This window comes from Merops nubicus, unplaced genomic scaffold (assembly GCF_000691845.1).
Source record: "Merops nubicus isolate BGI_N331 unplaced genomic scaffold, ASM69184v1 scaffold50705, whole genome shotgun sequence".
Lineage (NCBI taxonomy): Eukaryota > Metazoa > Chordata > Aves > Coraciiformes > Meropidae > Merops > Merops nubicus.
In genome coordinates, this window is record NW_008612587.1 from 11,690 (window position 1) to 23,858 (window position 12,169).

At 38.5% G+C, this 12,169-nt stretch overlaps 1 protein-coding gene across 1 annotated transcript; it reads left to right on the forward strand.

Annotated features, from left to right (window-relative positions):
• Positions 1 to 3,639: 3,639 nt before the first annotated feature.
• Positions 3,640 to 11,584, forward strand: TAB3 (TGF-beta activated kinase 1/MAP3K7 binding protein 3; the record flags this gene model as incomplete). Its single annotated transcript, XM_008941574.1, has 3 exons — positions 3,640 to 3,828; positions 6,737 to 8,189; positions 11,424 to 11,584. Coding segments are annotated over exons 1-3 (1,716 nt in total), but the record flags the coding sequence as incomplete, so codon positions are not given.
• Positions 11,585 to 12,169: the final 585 nt, after the last annotated feature.

Here is a 12,169-nt window from a genome sequence, read left to right on the forward strand (position 1 = left end):
TTAAGATGAAAGAGTTTATATAAAAAATACAGAAGCAGGATGCCTTTGTGGTGTTGCTTTCATAAATTGGTTTGTGTTTTATTGTGTTTTGTCCTGTGATTTTTCCTCTTAGCCTTCAAAGCCCAACTGTTTTTGTAAAACTCTTAACAATTAACTTTAAATTGATGAGGTCTGAGAAAAAGTTTTCTCTTCTGGAAGTTCATTCAGGAATTATTTTAGTTGCTGTATACGCTGTTATTGCGTAAGCACACATCGATACATAATTTATAAGCTTACAGATAGTATGTATTGACCTAATTTATTTTTCAATTGGATCTCATTATTGATGATTCATGTACCTTTATTTTAGGTGATGCAGTACTTCAGAAATAAACGGTGAAATAGATTTCCTTCTCTATATATTTGAACACATCTGTGGAGAGAGTATCAAGACACTAGTAATTCCACTTTTTCTTTCAGAAAAGAGGCATCAGTTGATTGATGGAACTGTTACCATTTTCTTAACTTGCAAGGTACACGAATGGCTTAAGGAAAGACGATTAAATTTGAAATACTGTTTTCCTATATATATAATTTGAGCATGCAAAAGGTGTGAAAAACTGATTAGTGTACTTCTTTAGGACTTGAGTCATGCTTTGCATAATCCACAAGATTCACTAGTGGCTGCCAAGGTCACCTCTGTGTGTTAACACAGCGGGACCAATTTTGCAACAATACCTTTTGGTTTTGCCATTAGAACTGCCATGTATGTGGTAATGTGAATTCCATCCTTGTGAAATACTTTTCAGCTAAGGTTTGGGTAACCTTAACTTTTGAAAGGCACAGATGAAGCATCTGGCTTTCATTGTGACTCTGGGTTGTTTTTCAATGTGTTCAGCTCTGTGAACTGTCAATAATTTTAAGGCTTGTAGTATAGTGCACCTCCACACGTCCCTCAGCTTCTGCGTGCTGTGAAAGAAAGAAGCTTTGAAGGATTGCTTTCCTGGTCTCTTGTGGCTCAGCAGGAGTTCTTGTTGTCTAAGCATCTTAGCTCTGTAGTCTGTGCTGTAAGCCCTTTGCTCTCTCAGCAATTTGCTTCTCCACCTGCCTGGTGCTGTGGAGCACCATGGGAAGTAAGTGTTGTATTCCAGCCAGTCTGTGCCTGCTCAGAGTGGAAAATGTGCAGTTGGTTGTAGGCAAGTCAAGAAGAACAGGCAGAAGAACATGCAGGGCTCCTAGATATGGCAGTAGTGAATTTTGTGGTACTGGCTGAAAAATAACAAATTTCCACAGTACTGTAGCCGTGTAACGTAGCAATGGAAGCCAAGGAGTTCTGAATGATTGTATGTTCATGCTTCTCATGACAATTATTTCAGGTTTCAAGGCTGTCTGTTACTCTAAAGGCTAGAAGCTTCAGCTCTTCAAAATGAGAATAGAAGTTTGTGTTATCCATTACTAGTATTTAGAAGAGAACCCTGTGGTAAACACCTCTAGTCACCATGCATATTTGGGAAGTCTTAGAAAACCATCAAAGAAATTATTTAGATTTTTATAAAGTGGTGTTGATGGCTCTCCAGTCTGCTCACCCATATTACGTTTGAGTTTGCATTTGAAGAGGAAGTGATGCAAAGGCTTTTTATTATGCAAATTAAATTCTTAAACTTACTATCTTTTATTTCAGATTTTCAGGTACTGTCATTGATATTCCACAAGGGGTTTAACTGCAATTTATTCTGGTTACTATTAACTGCACTTTATCCCTACCTCCTGGGAAAAGGCGAGTTGTCTAGAAACACATAGAGCTTGATTGCTGTCAGGTTTTCCTTGAGGATTCTTGTGGTGGTCTGTCCTTCAGAGTATGATGTTTGTGAATTATAAAAATAAGTTTTATCAAAGATCCCCTACTGGGAGAGTAGATACGAAGTTTCAGATGACTTTTGTAGTCAGTGAAAACTTGTTTCCTTTTAAAATAAATGGAGTCTGCAGCATTACTGCAGCTGACAGAGCTGCATTGTGATCATACAGTGTACATTTATTGCAGTATTTCTTAAATCACAGCAGGATAATTCATGTATCTTGCTGTTCTTCAGACTTGTCTCATTTATCTGGATAAAGAGTGTGATGTGACAGATGTAATGCTGGATAGTAGGATGTATCAGAGATGACAGAGAACAGCCCTTCCTGTAAACATATGTGTTATTTAATGGATGCTAGTGTCATTCATTAAGAGCTGACCACATACGAAACGGCCGGATAGCAGAGCGGGCTTGACTTCTGGTTTTGTGTCATTGGTTTGCCCCTTTTCAGAGAAAGGAAGTACTGTTGAGAGAGAGATGAAAAAAGAAAGGCACAGTTATTAAATATTCAAAATAATAATTTTTAAAAATCCCCAAACCACCAAAGCTTTTTTTTTACCTTAAATTGGACATTTTATATTACCTTGAAGATGTGTTCTATTTTCTTGCCTGTGAAAGCTAAGAGACTTTACTTGGGAAAGCTACTGTTGAAGTTTTTGGCACATAAAGGCAAGCGGATCTGTTGTGCTCTGGTTGGCTGCTGGTAGAGCTTGCAAGTGAGAAGCTGACTTGAATACCTATACTATGTGCCACCCACAATTGCACCAGGGTTGAGATAAGCATGATTTAAACTTGGGACTTTGAGTAGCTAATAAATTACTTGAACACCAACTCTGCTGATATCCGATTTACATTTCTTGTTTTTGAAAGCAGCACTATGTTCTCTGCAGTTAAGAATTCACCTGAGCAGTAGTGATGGAAAGGCTTTTGAAGCTTAGCAATAATAGATTTGTTACAGGGGTCACGTCATGCACCACCTTTATGCAAAGCCTGTGTGAATCTTTACTAGACTTCAGCTGCCTTTTGATTACTGCTGTGATGGTGAGCCAGAAGCAAGAAGAGCATTTGTTGACTCAGACTGTATTTGCCTTTTAAGAGTTCTTGGGTATTGAAGTTTAGACAGAATCTTTTCACTCTGAAATACAAGAATCCTGAAGTGGAAGGAGGGGCTTTTGTCACTAAAAATGTTAGCATGAGTGTAAGAGGTGCTTGACAAAAACTGCAAATAGATGCTTATCATAAGCCTAAAATGGACTCTTTGAATTCTGTTTAACTCGTGTTTCACAAAAATTGCCTTTAACTTCTTGAATTTGTAGTGATGTAAAGAGGAAAGAGTTTAAGCCCTATTACTAGAGTAGTGGTTTTGGATAATTGTGCTACTCAGTTTTCCAGTCTCTTATTTCTAGCATGTTGTAAATAACAAAAATATGCATGCTTTGTGGTAGCTTTGGACTTTTCTACAAACTGTTCAGAATTTCACTGGGAGTAAATATGTAACAGATCCATTTTATGCAGGTCAGATTAATGTAAGTTGATACCTACCCGGTAGCACAACAGGACTGTGTAAAGACCTAAAGTAGCATGTCTCAATGACATGTCATGTAGACATACCTGTGATGTGTTACGTGTTTTAATTTAGGATTTGAGACCTGGTGATTCCTACCTCTCTGCTTAAACCATTGTCTGTCTTGGTAGCTAGATCTGAAAAGACAGTATAATGATTCTTTTACATATTCATCTGGGGAAGGAGGAAAAGTTGTTTTGATGGCTTAAAAGATAATGGATGGTGTTTTCTTTCTTACAGAAAATGCCAGAAGCCTCAGAAGACCATAATCATTGGAAGGCCTGTTGACTTCCGTTTTTTGGTAATCTGGAACATCATCAATCTGGCATGGCGCAGGGCAGTCAGCAGCTCGACATGCAGGTACTCCATGATCTCCGACAACGCTTCCCTGAGATACCTGAAGGAGTGGTATCTCAGTGCATGCTTCAGGTATGGTAAAGAGTTTTTAAGAGTCTGCATATTTTATTTTTTGTATCATGAAAACTTTTTACGGAGCATAGATTTTCATTCCTTTAGTTTTATTTTGAAAAGGGTAGAAGACTCCACTACTTTTGTCCTGTCTTTTATGTACAAAGATTTTACCACTCTTTACTTCTGTTTGTGGAGGTTTTTCAGCTGACTGTTCTTACTTGTCTGTGACTGTATGCATACAGGGAATGAGGAAAATAGCTAATGGGATGATTATCGATGATGACTACATAAGCATATGTATGCTGGAGGAGGTTCTAGCAAACAATGACTTACTCTTCCAAGATAAGGAACTGGCTTTAGCTGGGAATGTAGGGTTTCTGTCTTCTGGGCATCTTTTTGCAACAGCTGTCCAAGGTTTTATTTTTTACTTCTCTTCCAAGTCAGGTGTCAGTTCTTCAGGTTGGGTTTTGTTTGTGTGGTATTTTTCCATTTCTTCCTTCTGCCTTCATCTAAAAATCACAAAGTAGAAGTGATAAGAAGTGACCACAGAGAATAATTTTTCAAAATTGTAGTCATCTGGAATACCTTCTATTAGTGGGAGGACACAGGAATGTGGAATAGAAATGTATAAGATCTGGCTTGGCCTTGTGTGGCTGTGGCTAAGGTAGAACCTAATGTGATAACCTGCTGCATATGAAAGTAGTGAAGCTGGATTTGCATCCAGCTTGTCCCTGGCAGAAGAGCAGCTTTCCTTATGAGCAGCGGTGATATTTGCCTTGTGGCTCTTCTAAACCATACAAATACAAACTTGTTGCCCTCAGACAATGCAAAGAGAGTGAAGCCCTGCAGTGTGCAGCTTTGCCTGTCCTGGCACTCACCTCTTCTGTACTGTTAAGTACGTGCTCCTTTTGATAAACTGTGTTTAAGACACAGATATTTTTAATAAAATTAAAGAACCCCTAATGCTGCAGAAGCGCATGGTCTTCTAAATCTAGAATAAATATATGACATTTTTTTAAATATAGAGTTTGTTTCCAAACTCAATTTATATTTAGGATACGTGAGCTGGTTTCCATTAAGCTTTTGCAATACATGCTCACCAGTGTGAATTTTGGACCCATCAAAAACTGAGGGTCCTTTGAAATGGCAAATAGGTTCCATACCCTGAGGAAATAATTTTTGGCGTGTTGTATCTACATTCTCTCTGCCTCCACCCTGATGAAGTGACCTCAGGAAGATGAGGACTCCGTGAAGTCCTGTTTAGATGACAAGTGGCTGATGGTAGTGGTGAACTCTTTTGAGACTGCTGCCTTGGCACTGTAGTACTGGTTATTATTACAAGGTCTGTTAGCCACATGTTCTGGTCTTAAATTTTGCTGTGATATTTCTGGTTATTCCCATTGACCACTGAGGTCTAGAAGGCGAGTTTGGCATGCGGGGAAAGTAGTTGGGGAGGAGTATCTGTGGAGCGAGAGACACGTAACTAAGTGCTAGACTGTTCTGTTTTCTGTCATGTTCAATTCTAAGTCTTTGTCTGAGAAGATGTGGACTGGGTGTGTTCATCTGACAGTAAAATCATCTGAAATTTTGGGAAAGTCATCTTCACTTCAGTACTGAGACTAACAAGGTATATCAGTACTTTAGAAACGTGCCTGTGACTTTTCAACAAATGAATAGGCTGTTGAAAATTGTATTGCAAGGCCATGTGAGTATTAATATGTATACAAAATTTATGTAGTGATAGTGTTTTGAATAGAAGTGAAACCATTATTGATGTATATTCCTTTGACTGATAATTTTAACACCCTACAGAAGGTGGGAGTGTGTGCACTCATATGTAAGTATGGGCATGCTACTTCTGGCAGGTGTTGCTCTATGTTACAGGAGCTACTGGCCTTGGGTCACACAGAACAAAGTTAAGGTGCTGAGGCCAGAGGTAGCTGAACGTAAAGTGAATTTTTTTTAAAAACTACTGTTTAAATTAAAAATTGAACCATACGTGATACAGGCTGTCGTGTGAGAAACTGTGGAGAAAAAAGAAAAATCCACAATCAGGAATCCCTTCTAGGGATTTTACTTTTCTGAAAGAGCTATTTTTTATGTCATTCTTTTAAGAAGACTAGATTAAGCTAAAAAGAGTGGAGAAGAAAAGGGAAAGGGAATTCCCCATTATACTTAAGGTTTGATTCATAATTAATTGTCTGTGTAGTTTCAGCTGTTGGAACCACAGAACAAATCAAACATTTACAGGGGTTATTTGTTTTCCTTGCTGATGTGTGAATAAACTTTTTTTGTTTTCCTTGAGCCCAGAATTCTTAAAAGCAATTGAAATAATGTCAGAATTGGCAAATGCTTTGTGGAATTGCCAGTACTTTTTCAAGCAATACTTATTCTGACTTAATTGTTAATGCGCCAAATTCTTTTCTACAAAGAGAAGCTGGTTTAAAATGTTTGGCTTTTAAACTTCCAGGTAAAGTGCAATAATCAGATAAACAGTAAAGTAAAGGTGAAAATAGTAAACACTCAGGTAAACGTTAAATGTCATCTGCATTTTTTTTTGACTTTCCAGCATTTGTAATTTTGACCTAGTTTGATTTGATTTATGTTGATCGTAGTTAATTGTACACACGCAGTCATTCTTTGCAGAAGATGCTAAGAGTTCTAACCATGGCTTTCCCCAAAACTGGAGCAGATTTTTTTAGCGTTACTGTAGCGTTTTGCTAGCTGCAGCGTGAGCTGCGTACGCCTTGCATACTCTGACTTAGCAGGTATAGCCTTCGTTCCAAAATCTGTGTCTGTGAAACATCATCCCTGACTGCGTTCAGGCTAGGCTTGACTGCAGCTTTGGTTGAATGCTTGTTGGATGTTGAGCAGTGTCTTTTTCTTCTGATATTTGATGATAATAAGTGTCCATTCTTACTCGTAGAACAACAACAACCTGGATGCCTGTTGTCGAGCCCTTGCACAGGAGAGCAACAAATACTTATACATGGAGTACCATAGCCCCGATGACACCAGAATGAATAGAAATAGCCTTTTGCACATTAATCTGGGTATTCATCCTCATACCAGCTATCACGCAGGGGATGGAGCTCAACTTAATGGTGGTCGTACACTGGTACACAGTTCAAGCGATGGACACATTGATCCACAGCGCACAGCAGGTAAACAGCTGATATGCTTAGTTCAAGAACCACATTCTGCTCCCGCTGTCGTGGCAGCTTCTCCTAGTTACAATCCATTTTTCATGAATGACCAGAATAGAAATGCAGCTACTCCTCCTCCACAGCCACCTCCACAGCCATCTTCCATACAACCGGGAATGAACACGTCTGCTATGCAAGGCCCTCCTCCCACGTATATGCACATACCTCGGTACAGTACAAATCCCATTACTGTTACAGTATCACAAAACCTCCCCTCTGGACAGAGTGTACCCAGAGCTCTACAAATTCTTCCACAGATTCCAAGCAATCTTTATGGGACTCCCGGGTCTATTTATATAAGACAAACATCTCAAAGTTCTTCAGGACGACAGACTCCTCAGAATACACAGTGGCATTCGTCGCCACAGGGCCCAGTTCCACATTATACTCCCCGTCCTCTACCTTTGTATCCCCATCAACAGAACTACCAACCTTCTCAGTATTCTCCTAAACAACCCCAGATCCCTCAGTCAGCTTTTCGATCACCACCGGCATCCCAGTGTCCCTCTCCCTTTGGCTCTCCTCAGCACCAGGTTCAGCCTCCTCAGTTGAGTCATCAGAGTTCACATGTTTTCATGCCTCCTAGTCCTTCAACTGTCCCACCCCATCCATATCAGCAAGCATCCCAGACTTTTCAAAAACAAGGCGGCCACTCTGTGTCGTATCTTCCTCCTTTTGCTGGACCTAGTTTATCCAAAGGTTCCATGAATAAAATAGAAATTACAGTTGAGCCACCACAAAGACCTGGGACTGCAATGAACAGAAGTCCTTCACCAATAAGTAATCAACCATCTCAACGAAACCAGCACCCGCTGTATACCACCACTACTCCTCCTTCAAGCTCTCCATCAAGAGGTATGTCGGGTCAACCCAAACCTCCATTTAGTGTTAATCCAGTGTATATTACCTACACTCAACCAACTGGACCTACAGGTGCACCAACGCAGTCTCCGCGGGTAATGGTATCTCAGCCAAACCCAACCATTTTTAAAATCACAGTAGGTCGAGCACCGACTGAGAATCTTTTAAATTTAGTGGACCAAGAAGAGCGTTCTGCAGCACCAGAACCTATTCAGCCTATTTCTGTAATCCCAGGATCTGGAGGAGAAAAAGGAAGCCATAAGTATCAGAGAAGTTCTAGTTCTGGATCAGACGACTATGCTTACACTCAAGGTAAATGTTTCACCCTGCAAATTGTATTACTGCAAAAGGCATTTTTGCCTTGATGTTGCTGCTTGCTAAGTGAGAATTTTTGAACTTGTACAAAGAATAACAAATTTCACCAAAAATCATCTAGTGAGAGAGATTGTTCTGCTTTTATTTTTTAAGTGCCAAATTTCGATCTAAGCCATAAAGAAATTCTGAGGTTCTTAAAGTTGCAATGCTTCTGATGTTAGCTGAATTTCTGGAAAAAAAAAAAAAAAAAAGAATTGCAGCTAACAAGAGTAAGCAATTTGCTTATATACTGCATCTGCTTTGTAAACCCTGTGTTGAAGAACTGTCATAAATTTGCATGTACATTTTAATATTTTTTGTATTTTTTCTGTACTTGGGTACTTCATAAAAGCTGAAGCACTACTTCAGTGGGGAATTGGAACACCAGGTTTTCTGTTTACATTGAAGTGTATTAAGTGAAAGAGGAGAGTGAGGTGGGATTATAGCTAAAATTACTTCAGGTGTCAAATCATATTTTTATTTTGAAAGGTATTAAAATAATTATTTTAAAGAACTTAATCAAAAGTTTACTTCCTTCACAGTCTTCAAAGAGAGGAAAGAGATTGGCAGACAATGTACATTCTGCTGCATAGGGCTAGAATGTAGTTTTATTGCCACATGTAAATTAAGAATTAAGTAATTATTTTTGTGGGATTTTTGCTAAATGGTGAAATCTAATCTTTAGAGGAAAATTGCTGTTCTGAGAGTAATCTGCTTCATAGATTTGAAACTTTTAAAATAGAACAAATGAATCAGTCTGCAAGTGTTCAAACCAGTCATTTGGGGTAATGATGGAATGAAGATCAGCAGCAATTGTTTAAAGAATGTGCTTTGTTTCTGGGTTTGCATTTGGAAAAGAGGCTGTTCCTTCATTGCTCCTTCCAGCCTTCCTTTCTCTTCAGAAAGCTGAAGTAATGGTTATAATGCTGCTCTGTAGTTCGTTCTTGTTTTCTTATTTTGCTTTGTGTCTTTTGATGGATTCTAGTGCATCAACAAAGAGCTATGCTGTACCTGGTATACCCAATTAGAAATGTTACTTAGGATGAGCACTAGTAGGTCTGTAACTCATAGGCAACGTGCTTTGTGTGCTCGTGTTGCTATTGCAGCGCCATTTAACATTGTCAGTTACTCAAGAAAACTGTAAGTAGCTTTCACATAACTGAGAAAAACGTGTTCCGAAATGTAGAAATCTTTGTATCTTTGACTAGTAAGATTTGTGTATTTGGAAAACAAACCGAATGAAGCTAGCTAGTATGTGCTTTTTGGGGCATCTTTTTTTGTGGCAATACCTACCACAGCTGGGACTTCATTATAGCCTTTGGCATTACTGAACTCTGAACTCTTGATAAAAATAAATTGTAGAAGAATAAACAGTATATTTGGTAGTATCCCAAAGGAGTCCTACAGAAGAGTATATTTAACACATGAATATAGGGAACGAGCCTACATAATTTTCTTTTGAATACGAACCATTGTGAAGTGTTACCAAAAATCCATTATAGTGTCTGTACTTCCACTGTTTCTTTGTAGTGTGAGTCATATTTGATGAGTTGTACTAGAGTATAATGTAAAGCTATGTAATGTAGTCATATCGGATGTTAAGTTGAAGGAGTCATATAAAAACAAGTTTTGATACTAATAATGGAAAATCATACAGCCTAGTATCTACTTTAAAAGAAAAGTGATCTCTTAAACTATACTTGGATGAGTTAAACTACTTCAGAAAACAAAGAACAGTTCAGTAGTACTCTAGTTCAGTAGTACTCTAGTTCAGTAGTACTCTAGTTCAGTAACACTAGTGCCTGTATTATAAAAATATCTGATGTTATTCTTGCATAGGATTTTCAGTATTTATTGTTTACCTGTGAATTGGTGGGTCCATACAAAATCCAAAGTATAGTGCTAATTTTTTCACAGAATAGTGACATCTGATAAAAAAACACTGTTATCTTTATGCTCCTGACTGGTGTGGTTTTGGTTTTATGTCCTCTTCCAGGAAGCTTGTCATACTGTTGCTTATTTTTCTGACCTTTTTTTTAGCTAGTATGCAAATATTCTAGAGATACTGTGGGATTTTTCTTTGCCTGCATTGGATAGAGGTGAAGGAAAAGGCAGATGCTGGCTGGTGCTTTGTATGAAACAGCATTTTGCAGATTCTACGTTGTCTTTGTGCATGTGAATGCGTTGTTGGAACATTGTTGCGTGAGCAGCGTGCTTGTGTGGATACCCACAGCAGATTTCTCTTGTTCTTCTCAGTCCTAGTAGACTCTAATCAGGTCAGAACAGCCAGATCAGGAAGCACGAAGCATCGCACTGATTAACCTGGCCTGTTTGGTATTGTGATGAAATACTGAGAGATGTGCTTCCTGCAGAAAGCAAGTACTCCTCTCTAGCTAGTCAGGATTCCTTCTTTGGCTGCTCTGGGAGCCCCACATCAGCTTGTGACTGAGAGCCATAAGTTTCAGTACCATGACAGAAATATGAGAGAATGATTAACAGGAAAGAGGTTAGAGGACAGTGAATCAGCTCTATTTTGGAATAAAGACTCTGAAGCACCTGAGCTGCCCCCACTTTTTGTATTCTGGATGTTCTAATTGGTTTTATTGAAGTTCTGTAGTTTTGTCTTTGAGCACTGGGGAACTTAACGCTATAGAGAATTACAATACTCTCTGAAGAGCTAAGACTACTTAAAGTTGTTATAGCATAATCTGTAATATCAGAAAAGAAAATTCAGGGCTAATGTCTGGAGGTTGTTGTGTCAGCTGCTGTTGAGCAGCAGATAGGAAGTGTGTGTTACCTTCTGATCTTACCTCTGGCAATTTTATTTTTTTTTTTTTGTCAGTACAGTATTACTATAAGTAGGTTGCTGTTTCATCCTGAGAAGCTGTCTCCTTGTACAGGTGCCTTTGTATTTTTGAGATGAGAAAGACCAAATGCAAAAAAAGAAGCTTTGGCCAAAATGGTAATATCAACTTCAAGTTACTGTCTCAAATGTGTTTTTATTCTGAAAGAACTTTGTTCTAAATTGTAGTTCATTTGGCATGAAAGCATCTTCACACTGATATTTGGCTGCATGTTTATGATCACTTTTTCTTTCCAGAAAGGTCACTCATGAATCTTATGCATAAGTTAAGAATTCATTTTTCCCGGATTTTCCTATGTTGTAACTACTTTTTCCATGTAAAACCTTAGCCTTGCTGTTACATCAACGGGCAAGGATGGAGAGATTAGCAAAGGAACTGAAGCTGGAGAAAGAAGAGCTTGAACGCCTAAAAGCTGAAGTCAATGGTATGGAGCATGATCTGATGCAGAGGCGGCTTCGAAGAGTTAGCTGCACAACTGCAATTCCAACAGTAAGCAATTTGTTAGTATTTTAATTCAAGATGTAAAATTATTTTTTATGTTTGCATGAACTCAAGCATTTTACCAAAAAAAAAAAATACTTGGGGGTATAAATCTTCAGTCTGCTGAGGTTATTTTTTGTAAAGTTTTGACGTGTCATAAGACAATTTTTGCAATTTAAGAAACAGATACGTATCTAGCTTAGTGTTCACAACAGAATTTCTGAAACTTGTATATGTGTGCTTTTCTACACCACAGAACTGAATAGTTATTTCCTAACAACCTGTAGAACTACATGTCCACGTCTATTTGAAAAGCCTGAGCCATGTACAGCTTGGTGTTCATGCATCAAGGTTTCACCTTTTCTAAAAAAAAAAGGTGTTTTGTTATATTGAGGTATTTTGTTGTGTGACTAGCTGCATCTCACAGACAGTGTGTCAAGTAACTTTTCAGTGGTGGTGTTGGCTCAAATAGTTGGAACCTCTCTCTCTGCCTTGTTCGTTTTTCTGTGTCTTCCACCTGCAAAGTGACTCTAGCCCAAGTACATGTGTGTCTCTGAAAAGAGAATTAATCTGAAGAATGACTTATACTTTGTG